Here is a 24,317-nt window from a genome sequence, read left to right as displayed (position 1 = left end):
ACTACGACGCTTGTAAGTGCTCGCCCTTATAATAAGGGGAAATAACATTTCTCCCCAGACGATAATTGCGTTTCTTCATTTTCATTACTTATATCGTATCGTACATGACGAGTTATAGACGTGGTTATTACCTATTCTTAAGGCGCCCTAAACGAAGGGATTACTGCTAGCTTCCGGCTCCGTTCGGCCCGACCTGGAACTTTGACCTCGAGGTGATTCCTTTCCCTTCGTTTTATTAACCTGTTTCACTAGATGCGGAATGCGTCATTATTGTGTGTTAATCGTAGCGAAAACCGTGTTAGTGGATACAATAAGTAGGGGTTCATTCGTTCGAAATTTAAATACACGGCCAAGTTGAAATTTTCTAAGGCATTTTTTTCCTAATTGCACGAAATAACATGATAAAACATACAATGCGTTACGATAAATTCTAACATGATTGTACGTCCTCCGATCCGCAATTGAACAGCGTGGGATTGATATCCGTGTCCGCCTCATTAATGGTAAAAGAGCAGTTCATCCAGTTTGGGTCATTTACCATCTAGCAAAGTTTTATGTCTTTATAGTTTTATCTTTTATTTTTTTATTTCAAAATATTATTTCAAATCTGTTCCGTGAAATACGTTCAATTAATAAACGTGATTTTATTTTATTACATAATTTCATAGTAATTATAATTATAGCATTAGACACAAGGTAACCATTACAGCTGTTTCGGGTTTGAATATTTAATATCTCAAGAAGTATTCGATGTATAAAAGTGTCACTTTCAATAATAAAATGAATACATATTTTAATACGAGCAATTTAGATAAACGTGAAAAATTCGTATTCAACGATAAATATAGCGATGTTACAAGCTCACTCTGTATCGTTCAGGAAAATATCCAGTTTACTATTTGATATGCCGCTTTATCACGTCAATTTTGCATAATGTATAATATCTCGCGAGCGTATAAAGTAAGTTAACATATTGCTAGTTTATTTCGTCGGCGGGCAAAACGGCTCAGCTCAGAGGCTCGTATTTGTAACGCGACGGGTTATTAATAGCCGCGATAGCAGGTAGCCCGCGGCATAACACGATATTTGGGAAATCCGGATTTGCATAGGATAATGGGAGCGTGGCGGTGCAATTCGCAGTTTGGTGGTGGCGACGCTCGCAATACCGCCCGACCGAGGCCTCAGCTGCAAATTGTTCAGCCTAATTGTAAATTTTGTCGTCTTCACTCCATAGTGTTCGTGTTTCATGTTTAACAATCATTTCGAATTCAATATCGATTGGGTACTTTTTGTAGAATAAACCAAATCTAATATGGATTATAATTTATAAGAATTTAAGCTCATAATTCCATGATGACGCAAATTTATATTATTTAATGAGCCATCAACTGCCACTTATAATAATATTCAATGCTATTAAAATTTACATTTAAGAGCTTTTATTCATTAATAGTTATGTTTTTATTTTAGTTCCGCCTAGAAATCGTTAGACTCCAGATTTCTGCATTTATTAAAGCATAGATAACATTAATTATGAATCAGAATAGTATTGCCATTATTGAAATTCATATCATTTTACAAGACACATGAAAATGTTAAATGCACGGTTTTATAATAATTTTGTTAGATTATTTATTCATAATTTCGAGTTAAAAATAACATATAAATCAGATGGCGCAATTAGTTTTTACGCAACAAAAAAACTATTTAATTGAAAACGGTGATGATAATAATTAGAAGAGGCCTGAAGTAAAGGGGGAGGAAAGGCGAGGGACGCAGGGTCGTCGCGTGCCTGATGTATGCGCCGCCGCCGCGACGCCAGACCCGCCGGCGTCGCGACGCCGTCCCACAATGCAGATATCGTGCAACGCCACCGCAGCCTTTGCGTTCGCCGTTTACGTCCACGCGAATCTAGAGACCCCCATCGCGTTGCTGCCAAAAACCCAGTTTTATGGTTCCAGGAAATCGTTATTTAAGACGCGGCTTAGGTTTACAAAATGTATTAATGTAGGTAATGGCAATTTTAAAATTAATGAAACACTTTTTAAAGACTTAACTAGGCTAATATTATCAAACGGTAATCTCGTGTAATCTGCCGAAAAGTAATGAATAATTAATTATTCATGTATGAAACGGTTTCTGCAATCGGGTAACGTTTAGCATATTTTCAAAGTTTCCGGCATCAAACAATCAAAGGGCATCCTAATGACTGGGCTCAATGTTGGAGTGTTTATTCACACACTCTTACGTCGACCTTTGATTGATGCGTAGCGTAATGACGCGGGAAACTATTTCCTTCACATTTCCTCCACTCAATAAAGTATCGAATATGCTTATTTATATATTCGTGTCAGTTTATTTGGGGCTTTGTCAATGCGGCCCGTAGTGCCGACTACACTTGAAAGACCGTCATTTGTCAAGATTACGGCTGTTTGGGGATTGAGATATGAAAAGCGGTTATTGTTTAGAATACTTTCCCTACCCGAATAGGGATCCCGTTTTTTGATACCAATAATTATATGTATAAACCATAAATCTTCATCCTATTCATCGTGCCTTATTTTGCGCATCGCGCAATAAAGACTTCGAAAAACGTGAAAATGCGGAATTCCAAGTTGTCACTTTAGTATTGTCATTTATATTTATTATAGAAGGATTAAAACTGTCGATGTATTTTTAACTTGTAATTTATATTTAATGGATGACTTTGCTTAAGCGGAAGCTTATACAATTAGCACGCTGCGTACGAATCTCTTCAGTCACGGACTGGCGCCGAGTGAAAATTACGATATTTTATCCTCAATAAAAGTGCACTCGGCGCCGTTAACGTCGAAGTCCGAAGAAAACTCCCCGTCTATAAAGTTAATGTGCGTATGAAATGGGCGTATGAAGATTTAAATGACACGTTAGACACGAACATGTGCGCTTTGCGCTACTTAAAATATATCAAAACGACAACAAAAAAGCTATTTAATGTAGGTATTTTTTGTTTTGTCTCGTGCTATAACACATCTCATTATGTTTTGTATGTGTTTACCTCATCAATATGTCTAAATTGCGAATAATGGCAGTCGTATAGCGTGTGAGAGAACATTTTGGCGCTATTAATCTGACAGCGCTGTGCTATATCGAGACGCTGGAGGCGGCACATTTATTTTATGTGCCGGCAATGTAACATACGCCATAAAAGTCGTTAGGACGGCGTAACGTCTCGCCAACGTCTTGGCCGCTGTAATTACGAGTGCCTGTATGGTATTCCTATAACTATAATACCGTCAGACACCGCTCGTGCCTAGAGCCCCTTGTCGCATTTCGGGCCCCCACATTAACCTAACATAAAGCAATAAAAGTCTCACACCTAATGTATTTAATAGTACACAACGTCCTATATTAGGTACGATAAATTTACGATATATAGGTACACTTCGACTTTGCAAACAAAATTACAAATAATTTAATGTAGCTATAAATCAAGTAAAATCTCATATAAGATTCCTTGGGGGCTGTAAAGCTTGGTACACACTGGGTTATTCGAGTCCTTGTTACATACAGTATGATTATCTTAATTAATATAAATGAACGAAATTAATTAAAAATTAAAACTATATAATATCGAAAGATTAGAAGAGCGGCTCAAGAAAGCACAACGATAACAATGAGGAAGCTGGTTTTCTTTCTGAAATCACTTCGTTAATAACTCGACTGTGTAAAGAAAGTTGATTTACGCGGACATGTTTACTAAGTTCTCGGATTTTAGTGAGTGGAATACGATGTAGCGTGGGAACGACACCGGGTGCAACGCAGACTTTGAAGTATTCTAACTGGAATTCGTTTATTCTGTACTGCCAATGTAATAAGATACTACACTTTTATAAAAGCCACTTTTGTTTTAAAGACAAAGAAACAAATGAATTATACAGTTGATAAACATTTTTAATTTAACTAAGGTACATTGTTTTATAGATGACAGGTTTTTTTTGTAATGTTATTCTTATACAATGTTCTACAATAAGAAAATGTTATATCAATTGAAACTTAGGTTTGAAATATAGCAACAGTTTAACTTCGTCCCAGAAACAAACAGTGAGAGCATTACCATTACACGGTACCTACAGTACGTAGGAGAATGTACAAATTAGATTGCGTGCGGGCTGTCGCGGAGCTGACGTTACCTCTAGGGTCAGGAACGAGACGCAGATGGAAATTTATCACGCCCGCCGGAGCTGAGACTACAAGTTCGCGCATTAAACGACTCCGGGACATTAGCCGCTTGCAAGATGCCGCCCGAGATCATAATTAAGTGCCGCCAAATTTATCGGTCCGACCCGCACCCGAAAACTCCCCTTAAACTTCCCTTATCGTACCTACTAAAGGCTCTTTATTTTGTAGTTAGTTCGCCTCGCAATTATCGCCTTTTATCTTCGTCGACACGGCACCATTGATCGTCGTCGTACAAGAATCGAGACCATGAATAATTTTATTAGATTAATAATTTAGCATAATATATATCATATTGAACTTTTCGGGAACAAACACATTGTGAAGATGTTTCCAAGCTACTGGCCAATATCTTGACAACTGACATCTCTAAATACCAAAAGTCATTTACCGTTGCCAAAGTGACCCAGAAATCTTTATTCATCGAGAATCTATTGTTATTTACAGCGAAAGCAGACAATCATCACAAAACCAAAAAATGTTGCTTAATAGGTCACAGTTGAATAATGAAGTGTATAGGTATCTCACTCAAGTCAATGGCTGAAGTAAACGAGTGAAACGAAGTGTGTCAAGCGAGCATGCCGTGACAGTGCTCGTCTGCTTAGACTAATTACTGCAGCAGCTCGCAGCGGCTAAACGGGTTAGGTAGTGCTGACCCGCCTAACTTGGCAACGTTTTACATCACGTTCTCTCTGTTCAATTTGTTTCTAAATGGTCTAGTATCTATTTTTATATGACACATCGCATATTTTAAAAATTAAATTGAACTTTTCGAGCAAATAAAGTGCGAACTTTGACAAAGTCGCCGTTGAAATCTTACCATATTTGTAATGTTTTTTCAGCTCAGGGATGCGTTAGTAAAGCAGGCAATTTACGCGAGCCTATAAGTAACAAGATTCATTAAGGCAGTTACAAAGTACGCGGCGTTCTTAAAGCGAATGGCCCTCGAGCTTACAGCGTTCATAATGGCCGTACGAGCCGGCCGAGGCGCCGCGCGCGATTTAATGAAACACCTGGAGAGGTCGTGCCTGCTTCCGTTGCATTAATCTCGCTTCTCGCACCCCGCGGCTGTCCGTTCGCACCATCTGCATTATCATCCATGTTGACCCAACATGTTCAATAATTACCATCTAACATAGAAAACATGATTATTTGCGCAGGTTGCAACATTAATAATATCGGCATTTTTTTTTAAATTAATAAAACGTAATATAATATAAATGTTTCACCATTAATACAGAGTATAGTATAACTCTAATATTGTATCCAGACATTTAAAAGTAAGCAACTAATATTAAAGCCGGGATAAACAACGGCTGACCGTCCGCCGGCGGCAACGGCAAAAGTGGCCGAGATAACTCCGCGCACGAATGCATATTTTAACGTTAAGCTACGGCGCCGCGATGCAAACTTGTTTGGAACTTCACCAGAGTGAATAATTCTTGATTTAAGATTTCTCCTGAAAGAACTAGCTTTTTTTCTTTGTAGTTTTAAAATGTTCGCAAATATAATAAGGATTGTAACTGGAGCATGTTAGCTTTTGTAAAGAATTATATGGATTTGGTTTCATGTGTGCTCGTACACTCGATACGTATATTTGCGTTACGTGACTCGTGAGCAATTTGAACGTAGTGGTGCTTGGCGCCGCCCAGAGTTGAAAATAAAAAAGTAGCACGAGCGCGAGGCGTAAACACGCGCCCCTCTCGCGTGACGGCTCATTAGCCACTCCCCTGCGCCTCTATAAATCATTTTAAATTCAAATTCTACTTTCTTCCAGAATTGACTTTGCTTGCCTAATTCCCTTCGTAGCCGCAAATTTAAAAAAATAGATTTTACCATACTTTTGACAGTTGGAAAATACTTTTAACAATCGGGTTCAAATTGCGTCACATATCCCACTTATACCATTGATATTTATTTATTTTAATACTATGTTTTATAAATTTGAAATGTCTACTGTGTAACTATGTAGGCGCCTCAGATATATGCACACAAATATCAGAACATATCATGTAGACAAAATGTAGCGGGCTAGGCACGTGGCCACGTGCCATGGATACCGACGCACGTCACATGGAGGACAGTTATACACAGGTACACAACTTGGCACATGCCACCGGGCGCTTCTATTCCCGTCCCTGTTCGACATCATGAACATTTTTGGCACTCACTTCGTGCGTAAAAGTGGGCTTTAGAATCTAACTGTGAGTGTGTCATTCATCTAATCGTCAGCTCATTGTTTTCCTAGTGTATCGATTTGCAGTGGCGCGTGTCGTGCCGGCCAATCGTAAGCTAGCTCACTGTACAACGACGCGCTTACGGCCGATGATATTTTCTCGCCAGCGTGTCGCCGATCATCAATTACATGCAATCGATCGACAACCACGTGCTTATACTTATATTACTATTTTTTTTTACTTTTTAAAGGGAAAATCCAAGTTGTTTTTTTTTTCTTTTGTGTATTGCTCTTTATGTTATTATTAGTTAACAAACTAATATTTTAAAGTAAGGTACTAAGTTTATATTACTCCCTGATATGTGTTATGAATGTGAAATTATGACTTTGTATGCTAGGTACTCGATTACGCCTGAAAAGCTTCCCTCGCTTATGTCGCAAAATAAGTCTAACAATATTATTTTAATTATTCAGAAAAACTACTATTATTATTAGTAAAATTTACTTAGGCTAAGGAAGTGTTAATATAACATAAACTTATTTGAATACGAAATACTAAATTCAGTTTAAAAAACAACTGAGAGTATTTTTTATTTTATGAAGAACGGCAGTCATTTAACATATTAATTAGTTAGTCTCGTTAAGTCGGCCGTCGCGAGCACGGCGAAGTCACGGACGTGAGGCTCGCCGGCAGTAACGAAGGTGCCGGCGCGTGCCGCCTGCCCGACTGCAGCGACTGCATTGCACTACACTGCACTCGAGGACCGTTCGTTATACGCGTTACAGCTTTAAAGAGCACTCGGCGGCTTTACTCGACTCCACGAGACAAAAACGCCTTCGTTCATTTTTCATTGATGTCATTTTTCCACAACGATACACACTTTGCGGAATATTCTTGCATTAATATTGAAAACGCGTAGAAAAACTAGTTAGTTTATTCGAATGTTTTTAAATATAATATGTATTCTGTTTTGGTTTATATTTTCTTACTTAACCTTTTCGTAGAATATTCTTGTCAAATATCGGTATTGATGCAGAGTAAATGACACTTAGCCAACCCCTTATTGCAAGAGAGCATTGTGTCATAAAGGATCCGGCAAGGGAGGCATTCTCGTTTCTCTCTTCTCTACTTTCACAAAAATGTTATTAGTTTTGGACGGTTATTGTCCATCCTGCGACCGTTAACCCTTCACCCTTCTCCCCAACAAGTACCCATTGAACATTCAATGCTAGGCCGACATAACCAATATCATTCTAAGAGTAGATATTACTTCTCGTTTCCACTATGCTTCAGTAAATTTTTGTATTATTTGTTTATTTGACTCGACTAGAACATCATAAATGTTATCATAGCATCGTATGAATTAAGCGGAAGCATGTCTCCAATTAATTTTCTGTACAAATATGAAATATATGTAACGAAAGAAAACACTGCAATATTTAACAAAAAAAAATTTCAGGCGGCAAAATATCAGCAGCTGCTACATTAATAAAAACATAATGTAAATTGAATTATATCGGCTTATTAAAAAAATAATGAAAACGGTTTTGTTCAAAGTAAAAAAAAAAAAACTAATGCTGATTAGGAAATATTAACGAATTTCTAAAAATCGATAACGTTTTAATAGACAGAGATAGTGGCACCAATTAATGCATTGTAATGTGTAGCGAGGGTTGGAGCGCTGACCATCCGTCTGAGGCGACGCGGCCATTCGTCACGGCGGGAATCTGTCACGCTAATCGATGAGTCCACCTGCATGCATCCAAATTCCAAACTATTGAAGCCAACACTTTCGAACATCAATAATAAATCATTTAAAATTTCAAAGTAAATAGGTATCTTAATAGATAATGTGACTATGTCTAGTAAAAACAGTAGAAAGTGGTACAAAATTAATATCTATGAAAAGGACTACTTAGTAACATTTAATGAAAAAGAAAATAAAAGATTAAAAGCATTAAATTTTCATAAAATATAAGACACTAATTCTTGAATCCGTCCCTTCTAATAAATACTAGTTTGATAGACCAAACCGAGTTATCGTAGTTAAGATAGGAACGTGATCACCCATTCAAGTTTCACAAACGGCTTGCTAGGAATCGAAACTCGGTTAAGTAGACGGCGCGGCGTAACAGGAAATAATAACTTTATCCCAAGCTTAACTGCGAGAGGACCGTCCAACTAACATTATGCCTGCCAGTAACAAGTTAATCTAAATGCAGCCGACTGCTTCCACCAGCTAGTTGTAGCACGCATCGCCGAAGTTTAATAACTGAGAAATTTGGAATACGTCTGCAATCGATCCAACTGTTTATTTATTTGTGGTTTGTTTTAGAAAATTATTTAGTTTCAAAATATAGTTTAAATCATTTCGTGTTAAATATGGCTATGAATTATTTGCACACTTAGTCGGTTATCCTACAAACTTTTATTTTATTTTACTTGGGTACAACACGCTTAACTGGGCAAACTTGTTTTTACTGCGCGGAAAATTCTTCCGCCTGCAGTTAAATTTAAATCAAAATAAGAAACAAGCTTTTATTTCATGCTCGTTTTAAGACTAATTAAATATATTCGGTAAACTATTGTATTTTCACCGACACCGAAACTGTAGTGCAAAATTCAAAAAATTCACACTGAAGCCACACAATGCAATTATTTTTCATACAGCATTATCGGTCAGTACTTCTTCTAATCAATCAATATATTTATACAATTTGTTCATTAAACATCAGGTATAATCATGTAATTTCAAACTATGTAATATAACGCAAAGAAAAAAAAATGCCTCATAGACATAATCAGTTGAGTTTCTAACTAAAATTGCTTTGGTATTCAGTTAAAGTTTGTTTGTTTAAGTATTTTCTTTAAAACGGCGATAAGCTCTTTTCCCGTTTTTTTTCTACTGAATAAAATATTGCGTGGAGCTCGCCGTTTAGAGATAAAACGTCGACGAAGCTCTTCCTGTCACGTCCTGCGACAGTTAATTACGCGAATGTAAATAAATCATCATAGATGGGTGCGGTGGATTTCGAAAATAATTACTTCGTATTTCAATGATGCTGAAGCGATCAGAAGAAATACGTAAACATAATAATAATAAGAAATAATAAATGCAATGCATTCTGTAATACTTGATAATCCGTTTGAAACGGAAGGTTATTCAAATCAAAAGTGTAACGCAAATTCGTATAATTTCCAGGGACGGTGTAACCGCGAGAAGCCACCCTGCAAGTATTTCCACCCGCCGCAGCATCTCAAAGATCAGCTTCTCATTAACGGTCGGAATCACCTAGCACTAAAGAACGCCTTAATGCAGCAGATGGGATTGACGCCAGGCCAGGTGCTCCCTGGCCAAGTTCCAGCCGTGGTGAGTTAAATTAATTTTACATATGCTAACACTAAATGAATGCTTCGAGCGATCGGCCCTCGAGAAGTAAGTAGGCACATTGTGCACGCAACACGCAGCTTTCGGTGTAACTTGCTGTATAATTTTGGAGCATTAATTGATTTACACGTAGATATTTAAAACAGCATTTAAATTGTTCCTGAATCGTTATTTGTTAGTAACTCTTATAAATAATCTGTACAAAAGTTTAGTCGTAATACTTCAATTAAAATCAACTCATTTTGTTAGGGAAATTCATTAGATGCAACTCAGTATTTGTTGAAGTTAATAGTTATTTACCTTCTTAGAAGAAGTACAGTTCCTCTCGGAGTTCTGGGCTTCAATTAAAAGTTTAACTCTCAGTAGTGTTAACATTTATGTAGATGTATAGTGATATATGATATCTTCTTAAGAGTATAGATATATTCAATGACAGGAACAATTTAAACATTTTGCCGATGGCCGATCGCTCTTTACCGCTTAAGCATGTTTGTATTGTATAATTTTATTCGTTCCTTAAGTGGCATGTCTATTCTCCAAACTTACTCACATTTGTATGAACTGGGTATAAGCGGTAATGCAAATTAAATCACTGAAATATATTCCCTCACTATTCACACTATTGCTAACGTTACGGCCCGATCTCCTCGGGGTCTCTCCTCGCACCACTGCCTCTATGTTCTCCTTCAGGAGCTTTTAGTTCGTTCATATGCAACGGCTGCGCTTGAGTAGAAAAGCTGGTTGAGCTAGTGCGCGGAGTGACGTCGAGGGGCGAAGGACGGGCGCGGGCTGTTCCTCGCACGATAAGTAGCGTGTTGTGATGTTTTGTGTTGAGGTGGGCGGCGTGAGCGGAGCGGGAGCGGCTGCGAGCCACCTCGCCGCGCTGGATCCGATCAGTCTCGCCCTGCTCGCTCCGCAGGTAACCAGACTACCGAAGCCACGTCGCTGCCGGCCCTTCGCACCGATCGTACCAATCGCCTAGCCCCCCTCAATGCTGTCCCGATTACCTTTTACTTAGTTTATATATTTTATTATGTTAGTTTAGCACTTTCGTTTTACAATAACAAAAGTATATTTCCAAACCTGACTCCTCTTCCTTTGGCCGGTGGAGGTAGCTAACTGGACAAATCGTATGCTTTTTGATTCTTCGACATTAAATACTTTAATAAAGCATGCAAAGGCTTAAATCTGCTAACTTTACTTAAACTAATACTATAGTACTTACATATGCATATATTAATATATATTCTTTTGATTTGTGCTTTAATTAAGGTTCCTGAGGCTTTTTGGATTTAATTATATAATATATCTTGGGATCAATTGCACTAACAAAAAATAAAGAGGTTGCAATACAATCAAAGTTTGACTAATTTTATGTATTTATCTTAGGCAACGTCGCCGTACTTATCGGGTGTGCCAGGCGTAGGGTCGACGTATGCCCAGTATTATGCGCCTCAGTTGGTACCCGCGGTGCTTGGGCATGACCCGGCCGCCGCGGCGGCCTCGCCGCTGGGCGTCATGCAGCAGCCAGTGCTGCAGCAGAAATTGCCGCGCACTGACCGTCTCGAGGTAAGAACATTACGTTGCCGGTTTGAAACTCTGATTATCCTTAATCCCTGAGTAGCGCTTCCTGATGTTGCTACATATTTCGGGGACCGACACAAATGTTCGTTAAATATAAGTCAGTGAATATTTTTTTTAATTAAAAATTGGCAGCTAATTTTGTTTTCTAAATAATACTGTGTCGGTTTCCTAAGCAAAGTTAAGGCGATGCAGCCTATACCTGTCCCCGTGTGTCTGTGGTGCGTGGGCGCACTGGCTCAATACGTCTGCGCGTTCGCTTTGCGAGCATCACTCGCTTCACTCTCTCCCCGGTGAAGGGTCTACACTGTTGGCGCGATGTCGGCAACATTGCCACGCTTTCTCTAAAATATGAAACACACACATACGTTACTGTCACTGGTAGAACCGAAAATATAGAATGTCATATTTCACAAATAAAGCTGCCGCCTCCTTGCCTTAAGTAAAAACTGTTACAATATATTTGTGCCTACATTGTAGTGGTGCCAGTTTAATTGCATAACCTTTAATAAAGTAATTAGTTTCACATAAAAAAAGAAACCAAAAAAACGATAGATATGCGACGGATGCGTTAATATTTTTATAGCGTAAATTTTGGAAATTCAAAAAAAAGCGGCGTCGGGTGAATTTTAACTCCTCTCACATACATTAGCTTACAAAAATACAATCAGTAGATATTTTACAGCTGACATACTATTTCGCATATTTAACATGATTAAAAAATATACTCAAATTCGGTATTTCAATTAGGTCGTTTAGTTTCACCGATCGATTTTCATTACAAGCACGGTCCGGAAGAAAAATTAATAAGATCTCAAAAGAACTTCGCGGAGACTAGGTTCGTTAGATATGAACGGTAGACACTCGGTACGATGTAGACGGGTAGAGAGGCGCGCGTACGCCCACGGGAGCGCGGGGCGCGAGCGGCGACATGGCTGGTGTGTGGTGGTGCAGGTGTGCCGGGAGTTCCAGCGCGGCGCGTGCAAGCGCGCCGAGTCCGAGTGTCGCTTCGCACACCCGCCGCCGCCCGTGGTCGCCCACGACGACGGCTGTGTCACGGTGTGCATGGACGCAGTCAAGGGCCGCTGCGTCCGCGACCCCTGCCGCTATTTCCACCCTCCCCTGCACCTGCAGGCGCACCTTAAGGCGCAGGCGCGCGGCGCGGTACGCCACCAGGCTGCACGCTCTCGCCTCGCTCGCTCGCGCTCGCTTATCTTCTTCCGCTTGGTCTCGCTCGCCGCGACGCCGCTTATGTTTCGCAGAGCTTGTTCTGTTAAGTTCGCCGCGGTGTCGTTCCGCGTCACGCTTCCGTCGCACTCACGCTTCACTTTTAATTTTTTTTATCTATCGCATAATATCACCTTATGCCAAGCTTTAGGTGTATTCTGTGCATCTATTACATCGTTATTGTTTCTGTCCCGTCCTGCGACGCTTGGCTTCACGTAGACGGCCGCCGCATCGCAGCAGCCGGCAGCGAGCGCGACTTCGGAGCCGGGCAAGAAACGTCCGGCGCCCGCCGAGCTCGAGCCGCCACCGGTACAGCCGCCAGCTTTGCACGCTTCTCCTCCCCCACCCGCTCCCGCCCGCACGCTCCCCGCGGCCCCTCCCGGGCGGCGCGACGCGGACTGGACGCCCCCGCCCGCCCGTGCCGCGCCGCCCTCATACCCCTACCCATGAACCCATAGAACCCCGCTCAACCGTCTTGTTTCTCTTTTCAGATGGACATGAAAAGCGTCGGATCCTTCTATTACGATAACTTCGTAAGTATCACGACGGCTACGAGATGGACTATACAGAGACCACGGGTGACCAACAGACAGACATCACTCAATCCAACTGTCTATCATTTCAGGCCTTTCCCGGAGTGGTGCCGTATAAGCGACCCGCCGCGGATAAAGCCGGAGTTCCCGTGTATCAGCCGGCGACTACGTATCAACAACTGATGCAGCTTCAGCAGCCATTCGTGCCCGTGTCATGTGAGTACCCCGCGCCCGCCTCGTCCGCCCCGCCGGCCGCGGTTACGGCGGTGTCGGGAGCCACGAGTGCTCCCCAGCCCGCGCCGCCCCCGCAGCCCGCGCCACCGCCCGCGCAACAAGCCGCACAGTCCGCGCCCGTGCAGTCCGCGTCGCCACCCGCGCCCAGCGGCGACGCTTCCGCGCCCGACCCCGCCGCCGTGGCGAAGGAGGTCGCACACAAGAACTACGCAGCCGCTCTTGCACTCGCTGCACAACAGTCCGCTATGGCGCACGCGGCTGCAGCCTACACGCAGCAAGCGTTCAAGGCCCGCGCTGCCATGCCGGGGCTAATGCGCGCTCCACTGATGATGAGGCCGGGCTGGCCCGGGCCGCCCATGCATATGCCCGCCTTCTACCAGCAGCCGTACATGTACGCGATGCCGCCGCCCACGCCGCCGTCCGCGGCCGCGGCGGCTGCGGCTGCGGCTGCCGCGGTCAATCCCTACAAAAAAATGAAGACGACCTAAGTGAGTGCGCGGGCGGGCCGCGGCCGGAGGGGCGCGGGGCGCGGGGTCTCCGCGTAGAGACTCGTACGTGTGCGATCGAGTGTGGCCCCGGCCTGTCGGGGTATTAGCGCTAGGCGTGTTGTCACATTTGTATTGTATTATTGTAAGGACGAAGCGAACGGTTTCCGTCTCGCGGATGTCTAGGTAGTTTTACGCTATAATATCTATTCTATTATGTATCTACTCACTTACCGTTTTATCTTATGCGTGTATATTTCTCGTATCTACGATCCCGGTAATAATAACGCTTGAAATGCATGACTGTACGTTTTTTATTACCTCTTGTCGATCGTCGTTTATCGTGAGTATCGTCGTACTGAGAGTTGAGCGCTTGGTCCGTCGATCCCGTTTCCCGCTACGTACACGCTTGTTCTCGGAGGAGCTCCGCACGGGTGCGCTTTGGCCATTGTGTCGACCCAGTACCTAGTGGTTACCGGCTTGCAGCAGCGAGCCCGCACCTAACACAGCCGCCTTCTAATTTTCGCATGGATAGAACCCACCACCCCTATATACGTTTGGCTCATCAGGTATTATACTCATTATTCTAGTGCTCCTCGTGTGTGCTATGTGTGCCGGCGTGTTCATCATTAGAGCTGCGGAGCTGACGAGCGTCGCTCTAGCGTTTTCTTTTAAGTCGCACTTCTTTCTATTTATTTTTAACGCTTTCTGTTACATGCCTTCCGAATGACCGCTTCGGCTGTCGTCCGCATTGCAATCTTTTGTCGCTTTTTGTTTCGGGACGGACAGGCTGCGCGCCGCCCAACGCTCCCTATGTGGAGTACACGGACGAGCGCGGACAGGTAACGAGTGCCGCGTGCCGCGTGCCGCACGCTTGCCCCCGCAAACGCTACGCTAGTGCCGCTAACGCCACCCGTAATCTCGTGCGATTTGTGAGCATGTCGCTTATTAACCCTAAATTTACTCCTGACACTTTAAAGTCGGCACTCCTCTAGGTTTTTCGGCGGCTTTTCTGCACTCCTGCTCTTTCGATCACGGGCTCAAGTGTGTTCGCTCTAACCAAACTCGCATATCACCTCTACCTGCTCCTTAGCCTATAACCTTTACTTTTGTCAATCGAAAACATTTCATATCAAAAAATTCATACAAGCTATTATATAAAAGCAAAAATATATAATGATATCGAACTAATCGATCGATAATCGCATTTACTGTTAACTTCATTCTGTTTAATTTGCAAATATATTCAACAGTTCAACACTTCCTATGAGCCTGCTTCGTAAGTTCGCTTCCGTAGTAACATTTAGTTATGCTTTAGGTGATTAAAAGTAGACTAAGCGCTTAATGATAGCGAACTAAACATCATGCCGTCCTGTTTGGGCCACTGTAACAAGGTCGCGGTACGTTGGGTAAAGCTTCGTGTCGAATTGACACATCACAGCGAAGGACACAAAAATAAAACATTGAAAGAATCTTCCTGTAATGCTTAGCGGCCGGTGGGAACGTGTGTTTATTCTTCGAAAGCTACCTTTGCATAACCGCCAAGTTTTTCTTAATAATTTAGACACAGATCATTTGGAACTTTCTGTGCTAATAATTAACGACACATCTGAATTGATGGCATCGCTTGTGAAGCAGAGCATACGTATGAATGTCATCGTCACATCCATCATTTAGTCATTGTGCTGTAACTGTATCTGTATCAGTTATTGTATTGAACAGTTGATGCTACAACTTACCTCTTGATGATTTTTAGTTTTTGTATAGTGAAACATACTTGCTTTCAAATGTGGAAGAAGTCACTCTACAGTATTGCCTTGCTTACACCCGGTAAGATATAATCAGCTTACTTTAATATCCTCAATATAAGTTATTTCCTGTTTGTAGCCTATACTGAAACACCGCTTTATGGTAACACGTTTCTATTCAATGAAATGACAAGAGCAATTAATTCAATTAAAAATTCATGTAATAATTAAAACTTTGCACAACTGCGGTTATTTCAGTAAAGGTAATGTTTTATTAATAAATACATAACGAAGCCAGATATTTATTTTCTCTCAAAGAGTTGACGAAATAACAATAAACATATTAATGAAATATTACTTGCAATGTAATTAATCGGCTGCAGTGTAAATTATTCCCGACTGTGATAGTGTCGGAAAAACGTCAACTCCTTGGTAGAAGTTCACCTCCGACAGAGTCAACTATCAACTACAAAAGGGGGTTATTTTTCACTAATATCAAGCTGAATGCTTTATAAGTAAATGTAATTTAATGCGTAGTTGGTAATTGAGATGAAGGTGGTGAGATAAGAGAGGTCAAAGTGAGCTCCGTGGTTGTTTAACAGTAACGTAATGAGCGTCCGTCTGAAGACGTGATTTGTATATTTCGCTTTGTGCTCGGGCCAATTAACCACTTTGAGTTTTCTTATTCAATGCTTAAAGTGCTTCGCCGTTGCGGCTTCAGTTCCTCGCTTAAGACTTGTTGAAGCCTCTCTGATGCTTACTTGAAGTACTCACCGTAGACGTAATTAATATACTTGGTTTTCTTTTGTTTGTCGTACAGTAACCGCACTCTCTAATGGTCATTATGTTGCAGTTTGTACTACCACTAACATGTCACGTCCAGAACTGTCATGTAAGCTAAAGGTATAAATTTAATTTGTCTTTTTACATATAACCATGCCTACCTATCGTTACCGATCAGCATGACTGTCCTCGGTTCCACTACTGAGAACTAGCGATGGACTCACCACAGCCGACGCAGACACATTTCGCAAATATCCCCACACAGCCTATTTAAGCTTTTTTTATAGCGACCGTTGGTTTTTATGGGTACACTTTGGACGCTACAGAACCTATAGAACGCCCTCGCCCTGGTACAAATTGTCTAGCATCATGCTTTAGCTTTTTTGTAAAATATAGTCACGCTTAAATAAGATTGGCTGCGCAATAATGATTATATTTCAAGCGTTCTGCATGCCATTTAGATATTATATATTCATACCTACTTGCATAGTGCAGCGTACTTTAACACTACTCTGACGGTTACGGAACTCATTTACATCGAGACAACGCCTCCGGGCTCGTAGTGTATTTCCTGTGTACAGTTCTTTTCGATAACGGATATTACAATATAAAAGTGACACACTGTCAGCGCGCCACTTGATCAAAGAATGCTTGGAAGGTACAATCATATTGTGCAACAAATCTTGTAAGGTTATTGTAATATTAAAGCAGCAACAAGATTTGATTTCGAGCAATTTCGCCTTCCGTGTGTCTTATTTTTGTTACTTAAATAATACCGTAGCGATTGAGAAACTACACACGCATTTGTTTAATTCATTAGAGGGTCAATATGAATACAATATGGTATAGTCACATATCAAATATCAATAGGTAGATCCCGGTACCTTTGCTCTTTGATATTACAAAAACTACTTCGGCGTTTTTTTCAGACGGCTGTGCAATGAGGATACTTTTCAGTGTCAGATGTATGAATGTTCATAAAGTGATAGAGAGAGCATTAACACTATTAACATAATTAAAATTCATAAACCGTCAGATATTTCACATATATCGTACAAATATTACTCTACAAGCAAATGTAGTATTCTCTAATATATTCTTTGAATTATTTTAAATATTTTTGACTGTTTATGAACTAGACGATTTAGTTATTGTCATTCAAACAGTTTATGCACAATATTTAATATATATTTACGGGATATGATCAAATTATCACCCGAAGACTTCCAAATGATATAAAAATTTAAGTAAATAATGCACTACTACTGTCGTATCAATACATTGCTTCATGATTACGACATATTGTTGAAATTTATATGCAATAGTGAAGCTGAATGGTAACTCGAACGATAATGGCTGTGTGATTTTACAAACTGGAAACATAATACTACGACAAACGTTGTCGAATATTAATTGATTTATCGTAAAAATATTGTGGCAAAACTGTTTGAATGTACACTTAACCATAAATAAATATTTATGAATTATTTTTACACTTTTCAGTTACTGGACACCCTCCCGGTGTGCCAAGATTTTAATCGACAAGGATGTACGAGACCTACCTGCAGATTCGTTCATATTCGTGAAGGTATGACAACGACGTAATATCGCCACATTATTTATTTTCGTGTAACAAATTGTGTAACTTCATTTTCTTAATCTTTATATAAATTATTAATTACTATTTACCTATTGAAAATTTCCACAGTATTGTAAAATATGACGTTATCAATTTTTCTTAAAAACCTGCATGAATTATTGTATTCCAAATTCCTGCAGATATCCTTCCTTTTGCATGATCTGTCACTAATACGTAGGTTAGAGTTTAAAGAGCATTACAAGTTCTTATAGATAATTTGTACTAGAATAGTCTTTTTTAAAGTAGTCGTGTAGAGAAAACCTATCTGTATCACTAGCCTGTTGTTGTTGTATAAATGAAAAATAGAACAATTGTAGCTGATTTAGATAAACTGAGTTAGTATTCACGAACCATTCTGTACTCGTTGTTGCTATCAATATTCTCATGATATTTATTATATCATTCGAAATATCTGTTTACTTAAAAAATTACAGTAGTTGATGTAGTTTCAGTAATACAATGTAAAAAGTCAACTAATTTTGATATACTTGGACGATCAAAGGTGATGTGGTATCCGTACCTTGTACTCATAACTTACGTGGTGCTGCAGGGTGCGGGCTGCAGGTGGTGGGGTGCCGCGTGGTGGTGTGCCGCGACGCCGCCGCCGGCACGTGCCGCCGCGCCGCCTGCCGCTACTACCACATCCCCGTGCAGCTGCCGCCCGCGCTGCGCCCCCCCTAACATGCCCCCACCCGCACGCCGCCCTTCTCCCTCCCACGCCCTCACCCCACACCCATTCCCACACCGCACGTCGCCCGCGCCCCTCGTTATCCATATCGATCGCGCCTCTGACACACTCGGGAAAGGCAGGTTTTTATCGGCTGGTACTGTCGCTCCCGCGGCGGAGGTGATGATATTTTAGTGAATTCGGTTAGTGCGAGAGGCGGAGGTGAGCCGCGTTGTCGGCGCGCCTCCGCCGCTCGCTCGTGTTTGACTTCGGGAAAGAGTGTGTACATAAGTAGCGGGATATGATTCTCAGGCACGGTCATGCGATTGTGATATGAATAGAATTCGAGACGCCGGAGCCGTTTGAATGATTTATCGAGGTCGTACCGAGATCGTCGAATAGTAGTTAGTGAGGTTTCAAATGTTTTATTACTATTGTATATTATTTTTTTAAGATACGATATGAGTTCCTGTAAAGATCGGCGCGGCCGCCTGTCGGCGCCGTGTGAGATTTGTTGTATATAAGCGAGGTATTGTTAGCAGCTTCTGCCGAAGGCCGAGGCCGGAGTCAAAAGTTGCACCACCCCACTCCTACTGTGAGCATTTTTGTGAGAATTATGTTATTTTTTTATTATGTTGTAAAATTATGTTTTTATAGATGACAAGTTTTACACTAGAGTAGATTAAGATGATCGATGATGAAACACCAATAGTGTAGCCGCTTCTCTCCTTCGGCACTGATACTTTTGACGCCGGAGCACAATACGCGTTGTGGAGCGCCTTGTCCGCTCGGTTGTCGTTTCCGTGCCGCGTCCTCCTACCCCACTTAGAATAGATCACGACACTCGTAGAGTGATAGTGGACTAACAAATCGAAATACAATGAACGTTGTCGGACAATATTAAAACGAAGAAAGCATACTTCCATGCTATTTACCTAAATTATAGGATAGAACGTTGGCTTTTATTCCAGATAGATTTTGCTAGATAATCATTATTTTTCCGATCGATCCCTGTCTATCGAAGCACAAATAGCGACCGACGATCGAGTCCGATCGACCCGTCAACGAGTCCAGATAACTGAAATAGCTCCCCTGTATTGTTTTCGACATGAACAGTATTAACTTTTGATCAAATTTATCTCGTCGTATGTATGTAGAGGTGATATGCGGATAGAGAGAGGCAGGGGAGGCGCCGCCGCGCCGCGCCGCGCGCGCCGGTGCGCGGTCGCCGGCGCGCGGGCTCGCCGGCGCGGCGCGGCGCGGCGGCGCCTCTCTCGGGGCGAGGAAGCCCGATGCCTGATATTATTCCTAGTCCATATCCTTTTTGTTGATCAGTCATGCGATTAATGTTAGAATAAAAATATTAATAATTTGATTTATTCCTCCCATTTAGTGGATATTTTGATAATGATATATTAATAATGAAATATTTAAGATACATAATACATATTTGATTCTAAATCCTGATAAAGTGACACTACGTTAGTAATTTAGTCGGAGGGATACTTGTGCCGTGATTATATTTTTAGGTATATATTATGAAATAATTCCTAGCGTCGGAATTAAAGAAGTGATTAATGTGTAAGTGCGTTATATTTATTGTCGTATATCGTAAGTGAAATGCCATATCGATAAAAGATGAATAGCGGAGGGTGGAGTTAAACTCGTCAGGGGGAGGTTGCGTTTTGTTTGCGTTGGTTGTTATAATCGTCCGAGCCGCTGGCTGGAGGACAGTTCGCTTTTATCAATACGGCACTATATGACTTAAATACATAAGTTGTCTTTTTGTTTGTGTTAAAATTTATCGTTTCATTGATTATTTGTTACCTTTAATTTTTATTATCAAAATTTTATGATCTGACGCATTTATTGTAAGACAATCGATTACTTTTATAATTAATTAGTGTGATAATAATTATTATGGTATCAAATTGCCATTATAATATTGAACATCGAAAGTATCCTTCCTCTTTAGAAGGGACTCATCTGGCCCAAGGTTTCTAGTGGATTTTATATTTTTCTTTTTGTTGTATTTTTAATGTTGCGTGTGTCTTACACATAATATATTTCATTTTGTGATATTTTTAACTATAAAGTACTGTTATTGTAAATCCAAATGGAATGATGAAGACCTAATTAATTAAATATTCAAGAATTTATTTGTAAATCACAAAAAAAAAAATGTAAAACTGTAAATATATTAACAAAAAAATGAACTGCAACACAATAATTATTGATTATAATTATATCTCTCATCAAGTACACTGTAAGTTCTTCGATACCTAATGATGGTATGTTATTATGTAGTAGTACAGTCTACTAAAGGTGAACCGGTCCAGTGAACAAAGTATTGATAATATTGTGAACATTTTTTTATTCACGAGCAATCACAGAAAGTACATGACATTGTAATATTATTTATGAAATTACTATGTGATGTGATCTTCGGATCAATTTTGAGTACAGTATAGATAATAAACAACTGAATATGTCACGTGGTTATTTATTTCCTTACCTTAATCTGCACTGTTGATCGAATGTAAGGATATATGCGCATGTGTGATGTCGCAAGCAGCCGCTAGTATTATATAAACTTATTCTTCGTCTTATACAAAGAAAATTCATCGGATTATAGTTTGCGATTCAAATAAATGTGTTATATAAACTTATATACCCAAATGGTTGCTTTATATATATATATATATAAAAAATTAAAGCACATAGTGTATCATAGAATTAGTTATACGTTTCATTAAAATATGTAATAAAGATATTTAACTTATTATTAGCACTTACTTACCTAACATCATAAAAAATAATCTCAGTATCACACTGATTGGAGTAAATTTAAGACAATAGTCAAATGGTAGTTTTCTATACACTTACATCGAAAAACTTGCAATTTATATTAAAATAATACTGATTTATTTTAGCAATATCTTACGTTTAAGTCCATAGCACTTAGACAACTTTAATTCGATTTTTCCGATATATTTGCTGTACAAGCCAAGATTCTACTTTTCTAGCTAAGAATTATTTAGGAAATGTGTAGCTAATTTAAAAAAGGCAGACATTAGGAAGTCTTGAAGTCATATTTCAACATTAATCAGTGGTGTAGCTTACACAGGGCTAGGTGGTGCGGTGCACCAGAGGACCCCTAAAGTGAGGGTATTTTTTTTTAATATTAAAAATTAAAGTTTAACTTATTTATTACACTAGATTATATTTCTATACTACCAATACTAAATGATAACATTTGTGAATAAAGTAAGGCAGGATTCCGATTTTTCTTTTCAATGCAACGCCGCTCCGAAACTTTTACCCGGATAGCTACTCCACTGCATTTCTACCAGAAACAAATCTTTATAAGATACTATAGTTAAATGACGAGAAAAGGGAAATGCATATAACACTTACGAAACCTAAGACTAACTCTAAATTATAAGATAAATCAATATCTCCCTAAATGTTTTTATCGCAGATAACAATAACATTAAATAAATCGTAGGGGTTCTTGATATGCAATGGAATGCACTTGCTAAGAAATTCGACATTTTCTTTAAGACTGACAAACATTCTCATAGATTGGATGATCAGATAGTAAGTAGTCAGCACCGCATAGAACTCAAATTCACAAATAGTATAAAAATATATAATAACAATTACATGACGTCGTTCTGACCGATTACTATTCTCAACGGTGACGACCATCTGCGTAAGATATAATTATTATTATAGATCAGGTGTGTGTACAGATACAGGTGCAATCTTCATTCAACGACACAGCAATCGGACACAACCGAGGAGTTGCTGTGGCTTCACGTACCTAGCTATTAGACCTTTCAAATACAACCTATTCATGGAAGATAAATAACTTACTGGAGGGTCCTTCAATAATAGATTAACCCGGAACTTACAAATCCTTGACACATTTGTATACAAAAACCAAGCTGGGATAAGACATAAATAGGTCTCAGAATTTCTCCCAAAAAATACAGTCTTGTCATGGTGAATGACGCTCAGTAATTATCCTATATCAAAATCATAATATTCTTTATTCAAGTGGGCTCATAAAAACACTTTTGAATCGTCATGTTACACTGATGAATTAAATTTAAAGCTACCATCGTTTCTGAAAGTAAATTCTACCGATAAAAACCGGCAAAAAACTCAGTAGTTACTCTTTTCCGCTATTTTAATTACAGAGTATGTCAGTAAACAACAATTAGGTATTTCTTTATATATCCTGCCTAGAATACAATAAATACTAAGTCCACGCTTCTTTATCTTGAATATAAACTTGTATTGAGTAATATGCCTTATGTTTTCTTATGAGCTTTAAATTGTTTAATAAGCCAAGTTAAAAATGCTGTGGAATCTTATTATAGAAACTGATACCGGTATAATATAAGGTGTTATATTCACGATAAAAAAAAAACAATTAAATACTAAAATAAGCCTTTTTAAATAAGTTGGTATTACCTAGTAGTAGAAGGACCTATAGAAATAGGAAAAAAGATAAACAAACTTTAGATTTAGGTATTTCATGCGATTTGCTAATAACTCAGCTATATTGTGCACTACTCTACTAGAGTTTAAGATTAATATATTTTTATTTATAACACACCAATATTACATTTAATCACTTATTTCCACTTTAATTTTGCTTTCAAAATTCCGATAACAGTTACGTCGACGTTCAAAACGCCATTTTAACGCAAATCCAAAGTGAATATCATAGATTAATAAAGCTCTCGACCAATGATATCGCGTCAATTTGCTGTCAAATGTTGTTTATTTGATTTTTCTACTCTTGTGGTTGGAATAGAGTATAGATATCTAATTAATATTTGAACCTACCTACGTTAGAATTCATATAAATAAAATAAGAAATTACTTAAAAAAAACATTTTGTCTAAATATAAATTTATTAATTAAATTTGAAACTCTACTTAATGATTCTTTTTAAAAACTGTACATTAGTAGGGTCGACTGGAGTTAATTTAATTTGACAAAATCGGCTGGTGTGACTTCATTTTATACTATATCTGTTTGTTAATAGGCTCTAATTATAATTATAGATTTTATTCCAATCATACCAGAAGCCACCCAAAATTCCTAAAGTTACATTATGTGTAACCATTTAACTTTACTACTACGCAACTTATCGTCCTCATACTTTACGCTCTCATCTCTGTTTCGCACTGTGTTAAACACTTTTGCGCCCCACACTTGAGGGATTATTAAGACTTTCATGGGGTAAAACTTTAAAAGCTTTTTAAATATTTCAACAAAAAAATAACAATAAAAGTTTAGCTAAATTATATGGATCTAATATTTATTTGACTCCCATAATCACGATTTTAAAAGGAATTTAAAATCTAATTTAAATATATGCTACATTTAATAAAAATTTTTTGCAAGATTCGTAGTTTTCTATATTTGTCACGACGTTTAGTTTGAAAAAAAAACAGAGCTGGCGACACTGTAATGTTGTGTCATATGTTGTATGTCTAAATTGTCTAATTGACTATTGTGTCCTTTAGAAAGTATTTCGACTTTTGTTGTAATTGTTATTATTTATAAATTGCATTTACAATATTGTAAACTTAAGAAATGTGCTTTAGTATCAAATTA

The 24,317-nt window shown here is 39.3% G+C and overlaps 1 protein-coding gene across 10 annotated transcripts in view; it reads left to right on the top strand.

The window, feature by feature from the left end:
- Positions 1–19,111, top strand: part of Mbl (muscleblind) — a 245,168-nt gene extending 226,057 nt beyond the window's left edge. For 3 of the 10 annotated variants that reach the window (XM_026631669.2, XM_026631668.2, XM_026631667.2), the window contains 6 exons: positions 9,598–9,765; positions 10,619–10,702; positions 11,173–11,352; positions 12,811–12,900; positions 13,083–13,124; positions 13,217–14,143. In XM_026631669.2, the coding sequence (XP_026487454.1) occupies positions 9,598–9,765; positions 10,619–10,702; positions 11,173–11,352; positions 12,811–12,900; positions 13,083–13,124; positions 13,217–13,846 (1,194 nt within the window). In that variant the 3' untranslated portion in view covers positions 13,847–14,143. Of the gene's footprint in view, positions 1–9,597; positions 9,766–10,618; positions 10,703–11,172; positions 11,353–12,810; positions 12,901–13,082; positions 13,125–13,216; positions 14,144–14,632; positions 14,686–17,877; positions 17,963–18,563 lie in introns of those variants that run through there. The other 7 variants (XM_064220653.1, XR_010309968.1, XM_064220654.1 and 4 more) reach the window with 7 other exon arrangements.
- Positions 19,112–24,317: the final 5,206 nt, after the last annotated feature.

The sequence above is a fragment of the Vanessa tameamea genome, chromosome 4 (genome assembly GCF_037043105.1).
Source record: "Vanessa tameamea isolate UH-Manoa-2023 chromosome 4, ilVanTame1 primary haplotype, whole genome shotgun sequence".
NCBI classification, from domain to species: Eukaryota; Metazoa; Arthropoda; class Insecta; order Lepidoptera; family Nymphalidae; genus Vanessa; species Vanessa tameamea.
The sequence above is the reverse complement of the archived record's forward strand: the minus strand, read 5'-3'. Positions and strand labels throughout refer to the sequence as shown.